Genomic DNA, 25,379 nt, shown 5'->3' with positions numbered 1-25,379 from the left:
ATCAGAATTTGACAGCTTTACCCTCTGAGCCATGGCAAAATAAAATAGGTCAAAACAACAGTCTAAGAAGCAAAATATGTTTCTAATAAAATCGATGTAAAAAAAAATAGCACGCATTTCCTTTCTGTCGTACGTTTAAAAAGCAAAGTATTTGTATTCATTATGGATGAATGAAATAGTTTATACATAAAGACAGAAATTTAAAAATAGAGAAATGAAATACTGATAGAACAAAATAGGATAGCGTTTCAAGGCAAGATGCATTGGTTTAATCTAATCCAAGGACAACTGTTCTTTGGCTTGTGCCTGTAGATAAATTGTAATTAAATAAAATACCAAATTTTCTTCAGTGAAGAGTGAAAATAAAATAGTTCCTCACAGCTATTTTGTTAGTTATTATATTCCAGTACAGTGGTACCTCAAGATACAAACCCCTCGTCTTACGAACAACTCGTGATACGAACCCGGGGTTCAGAAAAATTTTGCCTCTTCTTACGAACTTTTTTCGAGTTACGAACCGGCGTTCGGAGACTGCTGGGAAGCCGCGCAGCTGTTTTAAAAGGTGACAGCCGGGCGGCGGGGCTTCCCAGAAGCCTCCCGAACGCCGGTTCGTAACTCGAACAAAGTTCGTAAGAAGAGGCAAAATTTTGCTGAACCCCGGGTTCGGTTCGGGAGGTTGCTGGGAAGCCCCCCAGGCCGGCTGTCACCTTTTAAAACAGCCGCGCCGCTTCCCAGCTGTCTCCTGAAGCCGAACGCTAAAGCCGAACTTCCGCGTTCGGCTTCGGGAGACAGCGGCGAAGCGGCGCGGCTGTTTTAAAAGGTCGCAGCCGGCCTGGGGGGCTTGCCAGCACCCCCCGAACCCTGAACCCGGGTTCGGGGGGTGCTGGGAAGCCCCCCAGGCCGGCTGTCACCTTTTAAAACAGCCGCGCGGCTTCCCAGCAGTCGCCGAAAGCCGTTTTTTTGCGGGGGGTTTTTTGGTTGCATGGATTAATTGACTTTACATTGTTTCCTATGGGAAACAATGTTTCGTCTTACGAACCTTTCGTCTTACGAACCTCCTCCTTGCACCAATTAAGTTCGTATCATGAGGTATTACTGTATAGTACTAGGATTTACATTACATAACTGCTAGTATCCCATAGTCTTTTTTCTTATATTCACATTGGAAATATTATCAGAATATCTCATCTGACCAGTGAAGCACCGTACTTAGCTTTCCCTATCGGATCGGTCCTAGAGGTTGGTGTGCCCATAGGTGGCGGGCGCGCCCATCCGTGTTTCTGCACATGCGCAGAAGCAAAGAAATCAGTGAAAATTGGTGAAATCTCATGCGAGGACATTCGTAAACGTGAGATTTCAGGGATTTCTTTGCTTCCGCGCATGCGCAGAAGCAAAGAAAGCCCCTAAATCACCAATTTTTGCTGATTTGTTTGCTTCTGCACATGCAGAGAAGCAAATTCTTGTCCGGGGCCATGGCGGGGACATACAGATGCGCACGCATCACCGTTTCTGCTAGCGGATCGGCGATCCCAGGTGTATTGGAGGCAGCCCAACACTGCATGTGACATTCTGGCAGGAAAATATATTGTTTCTTTCTCTGTTAGATGATGAACAATGTGAAAAGCACAGGTATCTGTAGGTGGACAGCAAAGGGCTGGAGAACAAGTGACCTACATGCCAGCAAAGGGCCAGGGGGCAAGTGACCTATATGCCATAACATCATGATACAAAACCTAAGAAGTATAAGCTTGCGTCACCAGCCAGGATCCCATGGATGCAACGCCAGAACCTATGTCATGGCATGTGTACTGTTACTCTGATGCAATTTTGGTTTGGTACAAATGCCTATGACATACAAGTGGAGGACATATACTGCTCAAAAAAAAAGAAAGGGAACACTCAAATAACATACCCTAGATCTGAATGAATGAAATATTCTCACTCAATATTCCATTTGCACAACTATTCCATTTGTACAACAGCATGTTGTGCTGTTGAGTCTACGGAGAGGGGCGGCATACAAATCTAATAAGTAAGTAAGTAAGTAAGTAAGTAAGTAAGTAAGTAAGTAAGTAAGTAAGTAAGTAAGTACGGTAAGTAAGTAAGTAAGTAAGTAAGTAAGTAAGTAAGTAAGTAAGTAAGTAAGTAAGTAAGTAAGTAAATAAATAAATAAATAAATAAATAAATGTGAAATTGACTGTCAATCAGTGTTGCTTCCTAAGTGGACAGTTTAATTTCACAGAAGTTTGATTTACTTGAAGTTATATTCTGTTTTTTTAAGTGTTCCCTTTTTTTTTTAAACAGCGTATATTCAGGAAAACAGATCTTCCAGTGACTTTAGTGCCTTTTGTTAATCAATAGCTTCTATCTACTCGTTCATATGTATATTCAATAGAGAGGCTGAAGAATGGAATCAAGTACATTAGACTAAATCAGTGGGAGGTTTTTTCCAACCTCAGCTATTTTTTTTATCAGAATTCCACAGCTAGTGTGCAGGATGCTGAAGTCGACTCATCTTAAAGTTGCCAATTTAGAAAAACAACAGTCTGCACTACAACATTGCTTATACATTTTGGCAGAGAATCCATTAAGTGTACGCAAAGCCTTCCAAAGAAATATGCCAACCTTCTACAGACATTTGCAATCATGAAAGTTAGATTCTTAATTTTATTTATTTATTTATTTATTTATTTGTCCAATACACAAAACACATCAAGGGGAATGGGCATGAAGTAATACATACAAGGAAAAGATATGAAAATGGAGGAGAAGATATATGAAAGGGAGGAAAGATATATGACATATGGGATAAGGGGAGACAAATTGGACAGAGGACAAAAGGCACACTGGTGCACTTATGCACGCCCCTTACTGACCTCTTAGGAACCTGGCGAGGTCAATCGTGGATAGTCTAAGGGTGAAATGTTGGAGGTTAGGGGTTGACACTACTGAGTCGGGTAATGAGTTCCACGCTTTGACAACTCGATTGCTAAAGTCATATTTCCCATTAGATGTACAGTGCATCACAGAAGTGAGTGATATACTGTATATTTAATAGTGGGACATTTAATAATTTGGACATTATCACTTAGGGGTGTGCTCACCTTTGTGCCAGCAATTTAGACATTAATGGCTGTGTGTTGTGTTATTTTGAGGGGACAGCACATTTGCAGTGTTATACAAGCTTTATACTCATTACTTTACATTGTAGCCAAGTGTCATTTCTTCACTGTTGTCACATGAAAAGATATATTTAAATGTTTACAAAATGTGAGGGGGTGTACTTCACTTCTGTGACATACTGTATATATTGAAAGGGGTTCCATTATAGAAACTGGAGATGTGTTCTTTACTCCCTATTGTTCAATGAGTATGTTAAGACAGGCCTTCTCTGATTCTCTGTCTTCATATAGAGGGATGTTATTCCCTGCTCACCAGATATGGCAGGAATGCACATCTGTTCTTACCCTGCAGTGTTTTGCAAACAGATGTACCCTTTCCAGGCTCAGATAATTCCAGGGCAAGGAGCTTCACACCTTGCAAGAACACAATGGAGGCCCTCTCTTTCAACAATGAAAGCATCAACATTTTTGCAAGAAGCTGGAAGCTGCTCCTGGCATGCAGATGCACTCTTGGTCTCAGGGGAAGTGCTGCCTTTGTGCTTGGTGTAGTGCAAAATTGGTGTGGCACGTTATGCAAAAACTAACTTTGATAATGTGTAGGTTTATGCTTCATTTTTAAAAGAAGAATTTCCCAAATCAATTCAGACTGAAATAAAATGCAAGTACCATACATCTAGATGCTTTAATCTATGTTTTTATTTTAGGAGACAATTCTATGCAGTTATTTACTTACTTTTGTTGAGTTACAACTCTCTAGAATACATATCATTGCAACATGTTTGGGGCAAACCAGATAAAGGATTTTTATTATTTTGGCTGTCTTTTAAAAGGATGGGAAATATAACTCAGAAGTATCTCTGTAATTATATGTAGCTACAATTGAAAATATGTCCTGCTGTAATAAGACATTATGTAGATGGCATTTTGACTTTGACTTCTAGAATAAAATATATTAATTATAAATTTGATTAATTTCCTCTCTCCATTAAAGAACATCTCAAAAAATTCATCTGGAAGAAGACATTTATTGCAATGTATGTCAAGTAAGGTGACTGCAGAATTCCAAAGATTTGAGATACAGAAAGCACTGATGTTTCATTTGATAACATCCATGTAAAACTATGATGGAAAAGAAGCCCAAACCTTTGATCTCTAGAAGACAATCTGAGGCTCAATACATTGAAAGAGCAATCTTATCTATTCAGAAATGAGGCCTATTGAATTGATGGAGCAGCAGACATAAAAGAGTGGTACTGCAGATATCATTCATTGATATACAAGGTTAAACATATTTTTAAAAGAATGGTATCATACACTTAGAACAATGCTGATATGACTCTACTTTCAAAAGGAACAGCCTCATAAATTTATATTGCATTTGCTGTTATATCGCATCTTAAGCATTTGTGGTCAGGCATTGTTCTGCCGGGCTCTCTGGTATGAACCTCCCGAAAATTCAAGGGTACAAATTTCAGACACACATGTTTGAAAATTCAAAACAATGTTCTTTATCACAAAATTCAAAAGAAACAAAGCACCCTTTTTGTATTGCAAAGAGCACTCGTCCCAAAACAACCTTGTAGGCTGTACAATTCCCTTAATCAGTCCTTATTAGCTAGCAGCTGTGAAGAAACGTCAAAGCCCTCCTTCTTCCAACGAAATGAGACACACACACTTTGCTCTGCTTTGGTTTCAAAGGCGTGAAAAATCAACAAAGTCTGGAAAACAGCAAGGCACGGTCCTGAAGAACTGCGATCAGATAATCTTCCACAACGGCCAAACCAAAACGCTGCTATTTGTATCAGCAGCTCTAATTACTAGAGCCCCACCCAAACACAGGTAGCCTCTCTTATCTCCTGTAATATGTCCTCAATTGGTCTCTTCTACGCATAACTCTGCGCCTGCGTGGGTCCAAGACTTCTGCATCCGAATCGACCAAAGATAATGGAGATTGGCTTCCTGGGCTGTGTGCCAAGCCCCCCTCTTCCAAGTCACTCCCACCTTCTTCTTCGTCCGAGAAAACTGCACTACCTGACTCTGTCGGCAATAAAACAGGCCTATGACATGTTTATGTTTCCCCTGCATCCCCCTCCACGTTCCTTGGGGCAGGAGCTGAGCCAGAGCCAACCACAACAGGCATAATATTAAAATTGGAATTTATGTAGACTCTTTAGAAATTTAGAAGCGAGATAAATCTGAATATTTCAATTTCCTGCAAAATGTAACACTGCATTAAACAAATTTGAGCAAGCATGTAAGAGTAGATAAAGATCGCATAAACAAAGCTATGAGTAAGCTAAACCGTTTTTGCAAACAACAATTTTAATTCTTATCACAACTTCAGCTATCAACTGAAGATAGACTAGGGAGATAGACTAGGCAGCATTTCAGGACAATCTTAAACTAAATGAATGAATGGTTTCAAATATAAACACTTCTGAAGGATCCTTGGTGCTCTCTGAGGTTTGTTGTTTCTTTGCAGACATTTCATTACCCAAACTAGGTAACATCATCAATTTAGTAATGAAATATCTGCTCAGCGAGTACCAAGGTCCATTCATTTCATATATTCTGCTTTATTGGAAAACACTTCTGGATATCAACTAAATTGGAGAAGCTGAAAATGCTTCTCAACGCCAGGGCCAATCCAGAGGGGCACACCCCAGCTGTAAATTTGGCTGATCTCCACAGGCCCTTGATCTTGCTATTTCTGCTGTGAGAACAGTCATAAGACTAAGAAATTTTTATTCACATAACTAATGTATAGTATAGTATAGTATAGTATAGTATAGTATAGTATAGTATAGTATTAGTATAGTATAGTACAGTATAGTATACAGTGAAGGGCTATATGATTTTTTACTAACACACTGTGGGTGTGGCTTATTTGTGGCTGTGGTTTACTGGCCATATGACCAGGTGGGAGTGGCTTGATGATCATGTGATCTGGGGGTGGCTTAAAGGTCATGTGACTGGCTTAATGGTGGCCAACTTGACGTCACTCACGTCAAGGATTTGAGTTAGGGTTAGGGTGCCTGGCCTCTCCTTGCCTCAAAGAGATGCAATTTCTCTTACTATTACTGAACATCCAAAATATACTATTTAATTCTATGTATATATGCCAAATGTGTACATACATATTGCACACAGGCACATTAAAATATACATTATCTACTATGTAAACTGTATGTGTATGTACAAACACACACACACACACACACATGCCGTTCTTCTAAAATTATACACATTCAACCTCATTTACTGTGATAGGAAAAAGATACACAGAGCCCAGAAGGGAAAAAGAGAAAAAAGTTCAAAATTTTTCTACCGGTTCTGACTGTACCTGTTGGAATCCATCACTGATAGTATAGTATAATATTAATGTAGGGTAGTGTAGGGTTGAGTCAAATAGAATAGAATAGAATAGAATATTTATTGGCCATGTGTGATTGGAAACATAAGGATTTGTCTTTCGTATTTATGCTCTCAGTGTACATAAAAGAAAAGATACAGGAGATATGACATTTAATGATTGTCACAGGGTACAAGTAAGCAATCAAGAAACAATCAATATTAATATAAATCGTAAGGATACAAGCAACAAGTTACAGTCATACAGTCAGTATAGTCTAGAAAGAGATGGAAATGAACCCCCTGAATTAAAAATGAGTTGAGTGAAACTTAGTTTGAGAGAGTATCTGTAGAACTGCAGTGGTAATGAATTAAAAATGTGGATATGTGTATTTTTATTCATTCATTCATCCATATATTATACTTAGAGACTGCTTATCTCCCTCACAGAGCAACTAGGGAGTATATACCGTATTTTTCGCTCTATAAGACGCACCTGCTGATAAGACGCACCTAGATTTTAGAGGAGGAAAATAGAAAAAAAATATTTTGAGCCAAAAAGGGGAGAGGAAGAGAGGAAGGAGTGAAAGAAGGGAGTGAGGGAGGGAAGAAGGGAGGAAGGAAAAGGAAAGCAAGAAATGGAGGGAGGAAAGGAAGGAAGGAAGGAAGGAAGGAAAGAAAGAAAGAAAGAAAGGGGGAAGGGACAGGAACAGAGGAAGGAAGCAAGGAAACTTATGAAAGGGGAGAGTAAGAGAGGAAGGACTGAAGGGAGGGAGGGAAGAAGGTAGGAAGGAGAAAGAAAAGAAGAAATAGAGGAAGGGAAGGTAAAAGAGAGAAAGAAAAAGAGCAAGAAAGAAAGAAAGAAAGAGAGAAAGAAAGAAAATGAAAGAGAAATAAAAATAGAGAGGGGGAATGAAAGAAATGGAATGAGGGAAGGAAGGAGAGAAAGAAAGCAAGAGAAAGAAAAAAGAATGAAAGAGCAAGAGAGCAAGAGAGCAAGAGAGAAAAAGAAAGAAGGAAAGAAAGAAAGAAAGAAAGAAAGAAAGGCAACTTCAAAGAAAGGCTCACTGAGCATCTCTCACTCTCTCTCTCTTTCTATCCCTCTTTCTTTCTTTCTCTTCCTTTCTCTCTCTCCTCTTTCTTTATCTCCTCTCTCTCTCTCCCTCCCTCTCTCTTTCTCTCCCCCCTCTCTCCCCCTCTCCCTCTCTCTCCCCCCTCTCCCTCTCTCTTTCTCTCTCTCCCTCTCTTGCTATCTCTCCCCCCTCTCCCACTCTCTTTCTCCCTCTCCCTCTCTTTCTCTCTCTCCCCCTCTCTCTTTCTCTCTCTCTCCCCCTCTTTCTCTCTCTTCTTCTCACTTTCTCTCTCTTGTTTCCTTTCTGTCTGGGCAGATGGCTGCCTTCTGCCTTGGGGCGCGATTCGCCCCCTCTCCTCCTCCGCCGCCGCCTTCTGCTTTGGGGCGCGATCCGCCCCCTCTCCTCCTCCGCCGCTTCCTGCCTTGGGCGAGCAATCCCGGAGTCTGGGACTGTGTGGCTTTGCGCCATGAAGAGGAAACAGCTCCGGCAGCAGGGAAAAGTCGGCCGTTTTCTCTTCATGGCGTAAAGCCACCCTGTCCCAGACTCCCGGATTGCTCGCCCAAGGCAGGGGGCGGCGAAGGAGGAGAGGGGGCGGATCGCGCCCCAAGGCAGAAGGCGGCGGTGGAGGAGAGGGGGCGGATCGCGCCCCAAGGCAGAAGGCAGCGACGTTGGAGAGGGGGCAGATTGCGCCTCAAGGCAGGAGGAGGCAGCGGAGGAGAGGAGGCAGATCGCACCCCAACGCAGGAGGTGGCAGAGGAGGAGAGGAGGCGGATCGGGCGGGCAATAGGGCAGCGTGGAGAAGCCAGGGGCGCATTTGGCCGGAGGCACCGTGGGGAGGCAGGGGCGGCCGCGGCTCCCTTTACTCCTACTGCCACACCTCCCCGCCCCCGCCCACCTCCCCGCGGGCTGGCAGGGGGATGGGGAGCGCGCACCCGTGGAAAAGGGCGCTCGGGTGTATTTGGGGGTGCACGCCTGCTCACGGGCGCAGCTTACGGGGAACGGTGGGCCAGGCAGCAGCTAGCCAGCCAGCCGGCGGGATGGCGCTTCCAAATTCGCAGCCTCCCCCCCCCCTCCCTGCCTGCATCTTCGCTCCATAAGACGAGGCTGATTTTTCATCCTACTTTGGGAGGGGAAAAACTGCGTCTTATGGAGCGAAAAATACGGTAAATATACATTAAAAACATGAAAGATATACAGTATATAGAAGATAGAATAAAATAATTAAAATTCAGAAATAAAAAGGCAGGAGACAGTATTCATTTATATCAATCTTAAAGAGAAAAAAAAAAGGTCTTGCTTGAATATCAATGGCCGGTGATATTTGTAGACTACTAACTTCTGGACATTTCATGAAAATATAGCAATGATATTCTCTTAAACATGCAGATTATTCTTCCTTCATTTACATTTCTGTTCCAATTTACTTAAAGCTACACTATTTTCTTGGACATAGCACACATTTAAAGTGTTTATAATTTAAGGAAAAGCCACCAGAGCTCTATCCTTGCTTGATAACATAGAACCATGCCATAGCTCTGACACTATCTTCCAATGACAATTCTTATGATCTGTCTTAAATGACTAAGTGCTAGTGAAGTAGTGAGCCAATTGTAGGTCTAGGGCTACTGTACCTTCTAAGCTGCGTGTGTGTGTGCGCGCAACCCAAAACACCCCCCATGCACCCTTTTCCAAGGGCGCGCAAGGAGCCCCCCCGCCGCCTCTGGCCCCCTTGTGCCCCTGGCTTCTCACCACTGCCCCCCATCCGCCCGCCCCACCTCTCTTTCTCCTCCTCCGCTTCCCGCCTTGGGGCGCGGCTTCTCCCGCAGTGGCGGTGGCGGCTGCGGCTTCTTGTCCTCCTCATCTGGCCGCTAGCCGCTCCGAGCGCGTTGGGAACGCCCGCCCCGCCCCTCTCTCAGTCCCTTCGCCGAGAGCGCTTTCATCCCGGGTTGTCAGCAAGGGGGCTGCAGGAGAGGTGGGGCAGGAGTTCTTCTAACAGCAGAGGCTGGCAAAGGTGATTTTCAATGTCGGGCACGCACACACGCACGCTCCCCATCCCCCTGATTAAGACCCTGATTAACAACATATAGCACATCCATCTGACTTATCATTTATATTTTTTATGTACAATGAGTGCTTGTGCACTGAAGACAAATTCCTTGTGTGTTCAATCACGCTTGGCCAGTGGAGAATTCTGTTCTATTCTGTTCTGACTTTCCAGACTCTGCAGGTAGTTATGCTAGTCAGTCTCACAGACGACAACCCCATTTCATAAAGGTAACAAAGAAGCAACAGCAGCAGCAATGTATTGCTTATTTATTTGTTTACTGGATTCATACCCCAACTTTTCTCCAGGAATAGTGTAGGTAACACTGTCTCTATTTCCTTCCCATAACAGCAACAACACAAGTTACTGTATTTTTAGGAGTATAAGATGCACTTTCCCTCCTAAAAGAGGATGAAAATTTGGGTGCATCTTATACACCGAATGTAGCCCCGCTCACCCGCCAGCCCCCACCCTTTGTCCTCTGCCTCCCAGCAATTTGCCTCCTTCCAGCAAACAGCTTGTTTCAGTTCTAACACAGACAGATTAGCACAAGCAGCTGATTGTCAATTGGATCTGCATCCCAACTATCAGCTATTTTAGGCTGCAGGGATTGCCTATTCCTGCCCCCGCATGTCCCATTTTCAGCCTCCAGGTCCCATTTTCGGCCTCTGCACACCTTGTTTTCTATCCATTCCAATCTCCAGCACCCAGAACAGATGGAAAATGAAGTGCGCAAAGGCCAAAAATAGGATGTGTAGAGGCTGAAAAATGGATGTGGAGGCCAAAAATGGGACACACAAAGACAGCAATAAACTATGGCAATTCCTACAGCTTGAAACAGCTGAGCATCGGGAGGATGATCCAACTGACAATCTGCTTGTGCTAATCAGGTTGTTCTGAAACTGAAACAGGCTGCTTGCTGCAGGGAGGCAAATTGCTGGGAGATAGAGGCAGTATTTTTTGTATTGTTTTCCTTCCCCAAAGCTAGGTACGCCTTGTGCTAATGTGGGTTGTATGATTGTTTTTTATTATAAGGATTTTAAATGCTGTTTTTAATATTGGTTTTGTACTCTGTATATTGCATGTTGTGAGGCGCTCCGAGTCTTCGGAGAGGGGTGGCATACAAATCTAAATAATAATAATAATAATAATAATAATAATAATAATAATAATAATCAGGCTGTGCTGAAATTGAAACTGAAACTGCAAGAAGGCAAACTGCTGGGAGCCAGAGCCAGATTTTTTTTCTTGTTTTCTTCCCCCAAAGCTAGCTGCTTTTTATAGTTCAGGGTGTTTTTTATAATCTGAAAAATACGGTAGTTTGAGTTGAGAGAGAAAGACTGGCCCAAAGGTTCTCAATGGTTGAGACTTGACTAGAACCAGTATCTCTTTAGTAGCACTCCACAGCACTCCACATTTTAACCATGATGCCATGCTGATACACTCACCCTCATTCTCAGAAGAGGCTTAAATTGCTGTGCTCAGATGGTCTAATTTTTGAAAGCCGTATCAGATGAGGAAAACAACTAATAAAAATGCTTGTTACTATTAGTTGTACAAAACTTTAAAGGATACTATGTCTTTGAAATTTGACATTGATCAGTTAACTTGATTAGTGTTAGTTTGGTTCCCTGTACAAGTAAGTTTTGATATGGATACTTTAGCTCTGTTCGACTGGAACTTAGCGATTTACAAATAGAGCAGTATAAAATAACTTTTGGTACTCATTTAGCTGCAAGTCAGCTGGGGAAATTGCTTTTACGGAAGTGCTAAAAATGGGTGGATCTGCTACAACAGGCTTGCTTAATAAATATTGGCACTGGGGAAGCGTTGTACCACCTTTGTCCAAACAAATCCAACAGAGAGACTGCTGTCTGACGAGTAGAAGGATATTTATGCAACACTGTTGTTTTTCAAATACAGCTCTTGGGGCCATTCACACCCAACACATGAGTCTCTAAAGCAAAGAAAGTCTGAGATGTCATGATAAGATAATTTCAAAAAGAAGCCTAACAATGCTACTTCTGCAGAAGAGAAGTGGGGGGAAATGGAAGCTGACTTATGTTTAGACAATGAATGTGGGGAAGGAAGACAGAACTAGGAGCAAAGAACTTTCTTTAAGATATTATGAACAAGATGCAGCATGGGTGTAGAACCCACAGATATAAATGCCAGAGACCGGACTGAAGAATTATACCAGCTACCGTGCCTCTTGTACAATGATCATTTAATAGTCCAGGTAAGAAATGGGTTTCATTAAATGAATATAATTGACCGCATGCAAATGTACTAAACCACGGGTGTCAAACTCTTAAAGTCACATTGCCGTCACGTGACATATCACAACATTTTCTCCCTTTGCTGGAGTGGGTGTTGCCTGCCCATGACACATCTGGCCTGCGGGCTTCATACATACTGAATAAAGGAAAAGACTAGGATCAGAGGCATTGTTCCAGGAGAGATGGAATGATGAACAAAAGTTTCACCCATTTCCTGCTGCCAGACTAGGTAGAGAAAATACTGATAACCAAGTTCAGGAACAGTGATAAAAATAAGAATGGGGATGTTACTTTTGAGTTATGCAGATTTTGCTCTGAGCCCATTAGGGATGATAGCCTGGTTGAATGACCGCTTGAAATACTTGACACATAATATACTGTGGCTGTACCAGCACCTGCTATCTTTTTCTTCTAATCATTCTTTCCCCTTGCAAAGAAGAGCCCTCAATCATTCTGGCTTGCCTTTGTTAAGGTCCAAATATCTAATTGCTTTCCATCTTTGATGTCCACTAATTCAACTCACAGGGATTTTCCCACCTGCTCAGCTGAACAATGATGTGAGGCAAATTAAACCCATCTGGCTAAATTGAAGGGAGTTCTCTATCCATAAAATAGGCTATATTAACACCAAAGAAATTGCAAGGACATGCCTTACATGCCTGGGAGGCAAATAACATAATCAGTAAGAGGTGTTATCTGTAGTGGCCATTGCATGGTAGGTTGGGAAGATAAGACAGAGCTGCCGTATCTTCCATTTGGATACAGAAAGAGGTCTTTCATCTCTGAATTAGATCAATTTATCCCAAACTAGAATTTTTCAAAAGTTTGGACTACAACTCTCAAAACTGACCACCTTGGCTAGAAAGTTTACCAATTCTGACTGACATATTTGGGGTCACCCAAGTTGGGGCTTGCTGAACTAAAATCAATAAACCTTTGAGCTTAAGCTTTGGGGTAGGGGTGTTGCCTTAATTTAAGGTTTACAGTGATTTTGTAATAGTGAGTCTCCCTGCATGCTACAACTAGTTATTTAGACCAGTGTTTCCCAACCTTGGCAACTTGAAGATATTTGGACTTCATCTCCCAGAATTCCCCAGCCAGCATTCGCTACCGGAATTGCTAGATCGCATTTGCTGGCTGGTGAATTCTGGGAGTTGAAGTCCAAATATCTTCAAGTTGCCAAGGTTGGGAAACACTGATTTAGACAACGTAACAGCCCAGCAATGAGTAGGCTTTTAATTACATTCTTTTAATGGAAAGAGTAAGCCTTTTGTTTATTTGTTGAACTAAACAAACGAGGGCTTTGGTATAAATAATGGTTCCACCAAGAGTATTTGGGACTTTCTCCACACCTCTGGAGAAAGTAAATGAATTGTCTTCATGGAGGAAAAATCCCTTCAAGTAATTCAGGGTTATTTTTAAAAGCAAATATTAGTTTACTGTGCAAATATACAAAGTTCTTGTTCTAATAATGGTTTCTGGTTTTGTCCTTCGTACTATTTTCATTTTTTAATCACTAGATAGAAAATTTTATCACTAGAAATCTGAGCCATATGGTGCTATAGATTTCATGTGTAGATTGAATTTGCATCTTCCTAAAAACAAAACAAAAGACACTATTTCCCAGCTGTGTGGGAGGTGACAAAGAATGCTAGTTGCCCTGGAAATTAAAAAGAGAGAAATAAAGGCTAAGGCCAGCCAGACTTGCTAAGATCTTGCATGTCATGTAGCGCCCATTTCTAAAGGTGCATTTGTATAAGCAAGCCAACAAGAAATAAGGCTATGATTCAAGCAACAGTTAAAGGCCTGTCACACCAATGGTGTTTTACAACAATGCTGCGCTCTCTTTCAGAGCAACAAAATAAATATGATGCTCAATTCAGGATAGTTAAGTTAGACTGTGTGCTTTATCTGAGAGAGCAATTGAAAACACACAGGCCCACACATTTAATCTTGATCTACTATGGTTCTGATTAGTGATGCTTCTTTGTTTTACTCTTTTACAATCACCATTGAACTAAATTGCACCATTCAACTTGAGTTTAATTTAATATAATATGGAATACAAATTAAGGCTCAAATTTTATTATTTCTTTTCTGCCACACATGGATTAGAGGTGTGATGGTGAATCTATGGCCTGCATGCAACAAGTAGCACACAGAGCCATATCAATGGTCATGCGAGCTCAGGTCAGGCGTACATGAGCATGCCGGCCAACTAATTTTCAGGCCTTCTGGGCCACCAGGAGTCGGAAAACAGCTTGTTTTCAGCCTCCAGAGGATGTGGGGCAGTTGCAACACTGTTGAAGAAGTTTAACTTGAAGAAGTTGGCAAATGTACCATTTCTGGCCTCCAGAGGACCTCCGGGGGTGTGGGGGAGGCAATTCTTGCCCTTCCCAGGCTCCTAGAAAGGCTCTAAAGCAGTGATGGCGAACCTTTTTTCCTTCAGGTGCTGAAAGAGCGTTCGTGGGTGCTATCACATGTGCAAAAGTGCCCATACCATAATTCAATGCTTGAGGAGGGCAAAAACAGCTTCCCCCGCACCTCGGAGGCCCTCTGGAGGCTGGAAATGAACTGTTTCCCAACTTCTGGTGGGCACAGTAGGCTCGTGTTTCACCCTCCCTGGGCTCCAAAGGCTTCCTTGGCGCCAGGAGAGGGTAAAAACGCCCTCCATCACCCCCAGGAGCCTCTCTGGAAGCTAAAAATGTCCTCCAAAAGCCTCTGTGCGATCCAAAAATCAGCTGGCTGACACACATATGCATATTGGAGCTGAGCTAGGGCAACAGTTCACATGCCAGCAGAGACGGCTCCATGTGCCACCTGTGGAACCCATGCCATAGGTTCGTCATCACTGCTCTAAAGCCTGGGGGAGCAAAACAAAAAACACCCCCCCGGAACTTCAACTGGAACTTTGCAAACGGGTCATTTCTGGCCTCTGGAAAGCCTCCAGGGGAATGGGGAAGGCTGTTTTTGCCCTCCCCAGGCTCCTAAAAAGGCTCTGGTGCCTGGGGAGAGTGAATAACGTGCATGCCATTGCGTGTCAGGAACGCGGTGGTGGTGTCATGAATACATGCATGGGGCCCCCCGAATGGAATTATGGGTGTGTGCATGCACGCACATGCCCCCGCACCCCTCCCTTTTGGTACGCAAACCAAAAAAGGTTCCCCATCATTGGATTAGAGAATGGACTTATCCCCAAAATCCTTTCTCTACATTCGAGGTTGAACATCCTAAAGTGGTCATTCTGGAGGCCAGCATAGAAAAGATTCTGATGTTGGCTGCCCTGAGAGGGAAAAGTACTCTTCATGCTTAAGAATGACAAATCAGAAAGAACAATCAAAGATAAATTTTTTAAAGGGTGGGAAGGCAGCAGAGATATGTTTATAGATTGCAAATACTGACATGGCCCCCAATCATTTTTTCTGATAATAGCTTGGTGGGCTGGATCTCATGGGTGTCAAACCCGCTTGCACCACAGCCGTATTATGTTGTATTGGGCTGGTTTTTTTTTCCTTTGCAGAGCTGGAGTGGATGTGGCTTATGCAGGCTGCATCCGGCCCATGGGCTGCCAGCTTGAGAAGCCTGTTCTAGCCTCACTGTAGAAAAGGAGCCTTCACTTAATTTTAATCTTCTGAGCCAAGTCCTTTTTAAGTGGGACATATTCAGAGCTATCCCTGAGGTAGAACTTTTGCCTAGATAGACCTAGACTTTATAGAGAACTTTTCTCCAGCCAAAAGATACTAATTTACATCTCTAACAGAGATAAAAAGAGATGGAGGACTATACGGCAGTTTTACAGTAAGATGTTAATGTTGGGGGCAGCTGAGGTAACTGCATTTCTAGTGAACTGACCTTCAATCCCTATAGATCGATTTGTTTCAGATTTCAAAGGATAGCTCGAAACAAGTCTTGATCTGCCTGGATATCAGTGTGAGCTGCCAAAAGAAACGAGGAGACTGTCCAAGATTGTGAATTCCTCTGTTTAATTCCAGTAGTTTATTGTTCAGAGTGTATCAATCCTTTTAAAACACAGATTTGGGCCTGGAGCAGAATGGAGGGAGAATTCCTCCCTGGCCCTTATGAAAGACTGAATTCATCTTAGCAATGAAGGTTGTGAGTAGCTGCAGAGCGATGATGTTTGGCTAGATGATGCAGAACTCCTTTTGGGTAAAGAATATGCCTATTTTTAATAATATCTTGGCTACCGTCCCGAGTCCTCAGAGAGGGGCGGCATACAAATCTAATAAATAATGATAATGATAATGATGATGATGATAATGATGATAATGATAATGATATTATTATTATTATTATTATTATTATTATTATTATTATTATTATTATTACCAGAAATGTTACCTTGTATCTCAGCTGCTCTAGTCAAAGGTATGTACAAGTGATTGAATGAAGTCAGGTGAGAACAGAGTAGAAACTGGAGTTTCCATGCTGAGTACTGGCAGATGTTTAATGGAACTAATTGAGAGGCCTTTCAAACATTACTTGGTGTGAACATGTAATATTGTTCTACAACACTAGGTCAAAAGCTGTAGGCAGAGCAGTTTTGGGCTGCTAGCCGGAACGCCTAATTGGGCTCGCCTCCACGGCTCTAGAGGTACCGTGAATTCGAGCGAAATTATGTTTCTGTGCCCGTGCAGGTAGCAAAATCGCACACGGAGACGCAGATGCACCCGTATTCCGGCATGTGCAGAGCTCGCCAGAACACAGGCACGCCTGCATATCCGTACACGATTTTGCTACATGCACGGTCGCAGAAACATAATTTTGCTCGAACTCACGGTACCTCCAGAGCCGCGGAAGCGAGCCCAATTAGGCATTCCAGCTAGCAGCCCACCATTGATGCAGTGGATGATGCAGAGGATGACTAGACCTTGAGAAATGGAAACTGACATTGGGAACCTTCTCTTCTTTTTAGCCCTTCTGAATAAACATTAATTTGTAAATACAGGTAGAAGAAGCTATTTTGGATGCTGGGTTTTACTCAACAGTTTTTACTACTATATTTCAGGCTAATGAGCTGAGATTCAATCACCAAAGACATTTGTTGCTTCTGCTTCCTGGAAAAGGGATGGAAAGCATGTGATGAATTGTTGCACCCTGTGCATACAACATGATTTGTTCAAACATTGGGAATTGAGGATTGATCAATTGGATCTAAGAAAGCCACTCCAATGACATACTGTAGATCTGCTAGATAGATCCTGCCACAGAAGCAAATACAGTGGTAACTCTACTTATGAACTTAATTCGTTCCATAACCAGGTTTTTAAGTAGAAAAGTTTGTCAGAAGAAACAATTTTCCCCATAGGAATCAATGTAAAAACAAATAATGCGTGCAATTAGGGAAACCATAGGGTGAAGGCCCTGTTTCCTCCCAGGAGATTCCTAGAGAGGCCCCATGGAGGTTTCTCCCCACCTTTTCTAGCCCTGGTTCCTCCCAAGAGATTCCTAGAGAGGTCTCACGGAGGGTTTCTCCCTGCCTTTTCCTGTTACAGTTTTGGAGGCTCGAGTTTGTAAGTGGAAAATGGTTCTTGACAAGAGGCAAAAAAATCTTGAACACCTGGTTCTTATCTAGAGACTGGAATATCCAGGAAAGCTTTTATGGCTACATCTTTAACCAAATGTGTTCTATACCTGTGGATGATTGAGGATGATCTCTCTATCTCAGGGAGATTACTAGATACAGGGAAGACCTCTGCAACTGATGACTAAAACTCAAGAATTTCTGGTCTTTTAAAGCCATGACTGGCTGGGTGATTTTGAGCCAGTCACTCTCTTTCAGTCCAATCTACTTCACGGGGTTGTTGTTGCAGGGACATTCCTGAAAACCTAAAATTTTATTTATTTATTTATTTTACTTATTAGATTTGTATGCCGCCCCTCTCCGAAGACTTGGAGCGGCTCACAACAGGAATACAAAATACAAATCCAATGATTAAAAAAGCAAAACAGTTAAAAACCCTTGATTAAAAACACTCATACAACCCAAACAAACCATACATAAAACAGAGCGGCCAAGGGAAATCAATTTCTCCATGCCTGGTGGCAAAGGTGGATTTTACTAAGTTTGCAAATGACTAGTCTTCCTCATCATCTTACCATATCAAGGTCTTGAGATACCCTTCGTTTACGTAGTTCTTCCATCCTTTCACATACATCAGTAAAACAGGTATTATAGTAATCTGCATACTGTTGAGCCAGATCATCAATGTTGCCCAGTGACCCATCCTGCAGAAAAATACAGAAGGAAACAGAGTGTAAGGATTCAATAATTCTTAGCAAATTTAAAGATATTAATGTACAGGTAATTGCATAATGGTGACAGCACTTCAATATCAATCTATAGTGCTCAAAAAGCAGCAAGGAAACAAGAAATTCCATTAAACTTCCAAATGATAAGTTGTCAAGACATTATTAGATAATGAGGCTTTGCTTTTTTTTTAGATTCAGTCTTCAAAAGCATTTTTGGAGCTGAGGGGAACCAGAAACACAGCATCTTAAAGCATCTTCTCTCCCAGAGCTGTTCAAGGAGCTCCTTAACGGAATCAAAGATGTTCTTGCCAATTTGGAATATTTTTTTCTTGCTTTGGTTACACAATTCTAAACATTCCAAATAATGTTCCTTTGAAACACCAGTAGATTTTCTTTTGGGGTTATCTCACGTATACAAAAAGCCCAAAGCTATCACTCCTTATTGATGTACCAAATTTTATTTCCAATTAAACTAAAACGATTCAACCAAATGAAAAATCTAAATTGGAATAAAAAGCAATATATTAAATATTGTAATTTATAAGTGTACATAAGACTTAGTTTGTAGTTTAGGAACTGTGAACAGGATTCACAAAACAATATGTTTATATCATTATTCATACTTTCTTAATTTGGAAATACTGTAGTTGCAAACAAGAAACAGTCTTGCAATTCCACTAATGTTATTTTACTGGAAAAGACCTGTTCCAGAAAGAATAGGTTATATTTCATTTGATCCAAGTAAGTTATTGTCTAATAAAAAAAACTTTATCATTAAGTTATCGGCTCCTACGCACTTTTCACAGCATGTTTTTTTTTCTGATTTCAGAGAGGAAATAAATCATAAATCATGAAGAAACACCGCCCCCCCCCAACATTTTAAGGGGGAGACTGAAACATTTATTAAAATTAAACTATAATATTTCAGGACAATACTTGTCCAATATTTTTCTTATGAGATTGGTTCGTGTACTGGAATACTCCCTTTTAAAATATATTTATTTAGTTCAGAATTTTTGGTGAAATAATTACACATGCTATAAATGATAAATTGGTATGAAGTTCCTACAGAATTAGTCTGATGATGTGTAAATATTAGAAACACCGTCATGATTCATATGAATGAAATTAATAACACAAGTTATAATAATCTAATGGTCACCATGCTAGATTTATTTGTTATTGCACGTTAGTAGGATGAATATGCTGCGTTATTTTAAACTGATGTTAATATCATAGAGCAACTCTTCATTAAATGCTTTGAATTAAATAAATGATATAAGCTTTATGAAAAAAAGTATTCAGCTCAAAATATTGTTTGTTAATATTTTTGTAGTTTTAAGTTCAATTACATAACTTTTTTTTATTATGTCAGCATCTAAAGTCAGACTGGCTTTTTAATAAAAGTTAATCCAAAGATTAACTTTCCTGTTTTGTGAAGATAAGTCTGCCTTCGTTATATGTTTTGGTAACAATCAGCCTGACACTTATAGTTCTAGTGCTATGTGTTGAGATTTCAGACACAGACTTTATATCCAGAATAGGATCAAAATTCTTTCAACAGACTTGGAAGACACCTGGTTGTAAATGATTGAGCTAAAATAAACAAGAGAAAAACACTACTCTTCCATGGATATAAACATCTCTGTTGATATCCCCGCAAGTGTACCCAATATATATATATATTTTTTAAAAGCTTAATAATATTTTTCCTGATTGCAAATTTTTTCCCAGAATTCAGAATTGGGGACAGAAGAGTTTATAATAAGGCCATCATCCAATCACATGTGCAGAGTGGAAATCCAAATTAGATTATTTCTGACAAATATCTGTCTGATTTTTGTTTGAAAACATTTAGTAAAGGAGTTTGCAACATTCCTTTTAAATTAATTTTATTGCCCAATGGCACTTACTTTCTGGAAGTTTTTTTTTTAAATTTAAAATTTCTGTATCTTAAACCCATTCTTCTGTATCCTGCATACTATTTATAGGGGAAGATAAATTTTTACTTATCTAATTGATAGTAGAATTCTCTATCCCCTCCCTCCCTCAAAGTCTACCTAGAAATACTCATTCTACCATTGTTGGGGACTTTTATTTATTTCTATCTTGCCACAATCAAAAAGATACTCAATGGCTTATAGAACTGGATGTTTCCTCTTCAAATAGATGTCTCAAGAATTAACTTCAGAACTTCTGAACAGTCATGACCTGACTTTGCAACCTGAATTCAGTTCTTCTAATTTATCAACAATCTGATGAATAACACTATCGTAATTGTATTATAAGCATTTCCTCAGTAGTTCAATTGTTGCTTGGTGGAACTAAGGGAGTAAAAGCAGGTAAAAAAAATTAAAATGTAGGTTGAAAAAGCCTAATCCTTCTAAAGAGTACCCAGAAAATACAGACAGGTTGTGGACTATATGAAATATTTCACATATTTAGCTCTGGCTATTTCTAGATAAATATAGAAAGATAGGCATTTTTATTGCTAATTGAGACGTAAGAGTTACTGTGCGGAAGGCCATTGCAACCACCAACAATTTATCTACAGAACTTCAATGTAATTAGAAGAGGCAGCCATGAAGAACTATGCAGTAACGCACATGTAACATCTTTTATTTGGGTGCCATGGCTAGGACAAAGGACAAAGCTGTTTGCTTCAACAAAATTATCCCACAAGCTTCATGTTACTGAAATGCTGCAGAGATTAGTTTATCATCAGAAAGAAACACTTTCCCTTGATCACAGGTCCTATCAGAAACATAATGTCCAACATAACTGATACACTTAAAGGTATATAATGGTCTACTTTTTCTCCAATTTGGCACTTATCGGTCATGCTGGGATTACTGCTACCAGGTTTTTCAGCCAATATTGCTGTCTGGCTGAAAAATTCAAGCAGTTTTCATCTGGCATGGGAGATTTCCAGATGGTCAAACAATGGAATTAGCTATTTAAAACATCTGCCTTTTTTTTTAGTACTGTAGTCGTATTTCACTTGTTCGTTCTGAGCAATCAGGTTGACTTGGCAATGATTCCAGTAAACCTCCAACTTCTCATCATTTTTCTCAGGTAATTCAAAATATAAACCTTTCCTACCTCTCTCCCCAATCTCTTGCCCCTTAAAGATTTTCTGCTGGAGGGCGCTTGCAGTAGGGACAAGCGCCCTCCAGCAGAAATCAAGGTTGAGGATGGGGAATTTTGTTACTTTTGTCACTCCCTTTGATCATTTGACTTATGACCACAACTGAGCCCAAAATTTCAGTCACTAAAGGAGACATTTGTTTAGTGAGTTTTGCTCCATATGCCAATCTTTCTTGTCATAGTTAAGTGAATCACTACAATTGTTAAGGAATTTACTTACTTACTTACTTACTTACTTACTTACTTACTTACTTACTTACTTACTTACTTACTTACTTATAAAATTTTTAAGGTGACACAATACAAAACACAAACAAATAGAAAACATATATAGGGGTTCTTTATAGTCCCTCTCTTGTCGGAAGTTGTTTCCGGAGTTATAAGTGAATTAACTAAAACGTAAATATTTATAACCTTCCTTTAACATTTATAACATTACCTTACTAAAGCTTTATACAATTCTTTTAACATAAAATTCTTACACTATTCATTATTCACATAATTATATTGTTACATATCAATTACATTGTGACTTCAGTTTTAAATTACTTTTTTATTTCTATATTATTGGATTTTGTGTGTTGTTTCTCTGTTCTAACAAATTGTAGAGAATTTATCCCATATTTTATAATATTATGATTCTTCCTGGCCATTTATTTATTTATTTATTAAATTACCAGTAGTTTAATAATACATTTTCTTAAAATTACTTTGAAGGCAACCTCTTCACCCAGCCTTCCTGGTATAAACATTGGAAAAAATGTTCCTCCTTCTTTTACAATTTATTTAGTATCATTTATATTGATTCAATGGATGCTCTATGCCTGGTCTGCCTACACTCTCATGCACTCATGTAAGTAAAAAGCTTTACTTACTTTGCTGTAGGATGTAATCATGCACAAAGCTGCCAATGGACTAGCCATTTCATTATGGCTGGAATTTTAGTTCATATTCATTCTGTAGTATGTGACTTAGGTGAAACTTCCATATAACAATAACAAAAAAGTCATAAAATACAAATCCAATTACCGAAAGTGCAAGATGCTCATATGTTTACAGGATATCTCATTTTATGACTTCAATGTACCTCTTGGTTTTTATTTTTCTAGTTTCAAGGTTCACTGGTTTTGCTAATAACCTGGCCTTCAACTACATGGAAAAATTGTCTCTATAATATTAAGCAAGACTGAGTATGGCTGTAGGTATACTGTGATTATTTTATTATTTTAACCAGGTCTATAAGCACTGAAGCATTTTTCTTTTAATTCTTGGTTGAGTACCGCATCAAGGACTTTCAAATGTCATTTTCAAAGTCCTGGTCAATAATGTCAGAAAAGCTATCTTTAAAAAATAACAAACAAGCCAAAATGGTAGCAATTAAAGAAGCATGAATGTTCTCATTACATAGCAAATGAATTGGCAGCTGCTTAGACAAAGAGACATTGTTGTTTCATACATTCTGTACAAACTATGCAAGATACATTTTTAAATAAGACATGTTTGATAGGAACTGTTATCAGATTAGGAATGGAAATAAATTACTTCTTTCTATATATTTTTTCTTTAACCCCATTGAGACAATAGTTTATTCATACTGTGATTCAATACACATTTTGGCAATCCTAGTCAAATTCTAGTCAGAACTAGTCAGTTTCTATAGGCGTAGATGCATAGTTATGGGAAATGGAATTAAATATGATACAAAAATATATATTACCACTTTTCCAGGTAGGAACAATTTAATATAATTAGTTATTTTATTTATTTATTATATTTATATGTCCACCATCTCAAACACATGAATTATTATGCAAAATATTAGATATGGTTGGTAAATAAATCAATTAAAGATTTCTTCCCTACCAAATGCTACCTTTTCTTGGCCCTCCAAGGAATTTTGAGGACAATCAGACTTGTAAAATTTATGAGCCAACAAGGTTCAACAAGAACCCCAATCTCAGTTCAGTGATTTTTGCAACAGCTTTATTACAAGTGAAGAGGTATATTTTCATTGGATGCTTTCACCAATTCCAAAGGTCCTTTTTCAGAAAATTGACAGATGTTCTTTTACCCACAAATGTTCAATTCGTAAATATATATAGCCTTGTGAGCACACATTGGCATAATTCCTCTTATGCACACTTAATTTGCATAATCTGACATCATACCATATACATTCTGCAAACTAAGCCTTTGCAAAAATGCCAAATCATGAATTACGCCTATAGTGTATGGGTGTGCATAGGGTTATACATACAGTATAATCCCAAAATGAAAGGCAAGGCCTCCAGGCAAACAAATATCCCACAGTTTTGGTAGATGGTGGGTGAATTGAGGATGTGAAGCTGTACAAATAGAGAAAAGCAGTATTACATTTTTCTACCCGGGCCTTATGCTAGTACCAATTGTACTATTTTGCATTATGTCTTATTTCGAGAACACTACAGAGCTTTTATGCATTTGTCATCTGGTTTTCTTTCTTTCATTATTTTATTTATCCATTCATTTCAAAGCAAGACAAACTAACTTGAGTCAAGAAACTCCCCATATACAATAGTACTGGGAATTAGCTCTTTACTGTCTCAGCCAGGCACACAATCACTATTTTATTCTGAACTGTAATACAGTTATCAGGATGTTCAAGATCATTTAATTAAACAAAGTCCAATCACCCTCCTGGGGGCTTTAAACTGTGCATGCCCATTTAGATATTATATAGATGTATATCTTCTAAGTACTGGGGACTAAACAAAGCTTCATGTTTTTATCAATTACAGATACCAGCCTGTTAACAAAAGCTTTATCTCTTGCCAGTTTTACAAGCCTTTGAACTATTGGACGCGCTATGTTTATGTCCATATTGCCTCATTGGTGCCAAAATACTCCTTGATGAAGCAAAACAGCTTGCTTTCTCAAATAAATAGGATTTAACATCTCACTCTACTTGCCAAGAGAAAGCCATGTTACGATGGCTGGTTCTAAAAAAATATGTTACACGGTGGCCCTAATTAACTTAAAGTTTTAAATGGATTGCTGTGGTCAATAAAGTGATAGATAAGCATACCAATGCATTTATGAGCCTTTGGATGATAGAGCTCTGTATCTTCCCTGATCACCCAAACCAGAAACATTGCATACTTTACCCAAATCTGCCTACTCAAATTCTATTCCAGCCTTCCAACTTTCAGAAACCTAGATGTGCATGGTTATTAAAGTCTCATTATCTGCAGCCAATGGAAATATTCAATACATGTAGCAAGTACCGGGTTTGGAAAGGCTGTTGGATGCCATTGGTCACCCTCAGCTTAACATCAGCAGCTCGTTTTGAAAGCTTTGCTAAGTACATATCAGCAATGAACCATAAACATATTGTTGAAAATAGCAAGGGAAAATCAATAATCTTGAGTTTAGTAAACAGGCCCTCCCTCTCCCACAGCATTTCCCATGGGGGCCATTGAAACCACATCTCATATCCTTTTATATTGTACACTCTATAACAGTGATGGCAAAACTTTTTTTCCTCGGGTGCCGAAAGAACGTGGGTGTGCGTTATTGTGCATGTGCGAATGCCTACACCCATAATTCAATGGCCCGGGAAGGGCAAAAACACCTCCCCAAACCCCATGGAGGCCACAAATGAACTTTTTCCCAACTTCTGGTGGGTCCAGTAGGCTCCTGTTTCACCCTCCAAAGGTTTCCCTGGAGCTGGGGAATGATAAAAAAAAGCCCTCCTCCATCTCCCAGGAGGCTCTCTGGAAGCCAAAAACACCCTCCCAGAGCCTCCGTGTGAGCCAAAAATCAGCTGGCCGGCACACACATGCATATTGGAGCTGAGCTAGGGCAACAGCTCAGGTGCCAGCAGATATGGGTCTGCGTGCCACCTGTGGCACCCGTGCCATAGGTTCATCAGCACTGCTCTATAACAGTGATGGCTAACCTTTTTATTTATTTATTCAATTTTTTATGCCATCCTTCTCCTTAGACTCAGGGCGGCTTACAACATGTTAGCAATAGCACTTTTTAACAGAGCCAGCATATTGCCCCCACAATCCAAGTCCTCATTTTACCCACATTGGAAGGATGGAAGGCTGAG

The 25,379-nt window shown here is 40.0% G+C and overlaps 1 protein-coding gene across 1 annotated transcript in view; it reads right to left on the bottom strand.

Moving 5' to 3' along the window:
• The window catches only part of SASH1 (SAM and SH3 domain containing 1), a 171,718-nt gene that overhangs the window by 122,977 nt on the left and 23,362 nt on the right, over positions 1-25,379 (bottom strand). Inside the window, exon 2 of the mRNA XM_070733679.1 lies at positions 17,987-18,115. Within this exon, the coding sequence (XP_070589780.1) occupies positions 17,987-18,115 (129 nt within the window). The remainder of the gene's footprint in view (positions 1-17,986; positions 18,116-25,379) is intronic.

The sequence above is a fragment of the Erythrolamprus reginae genome, chromosome 1 (assembly GCF_031021105.1).
Source record: "Erythrolamprus reginae isolate rEryReg1 chromosome 1, rEryReg1.hap1, whole genome shotgun sequence".
Lineage (NCBI taxonomy): Eukaryota > Metazoa > Chordata > Lepidosauria > Squamata > Dipsadidae > Erythrolamprus > Erythrolamprus reginae.
This window is presented reverse-complemented; position numbering and strand designations above follow the sequence as displayed.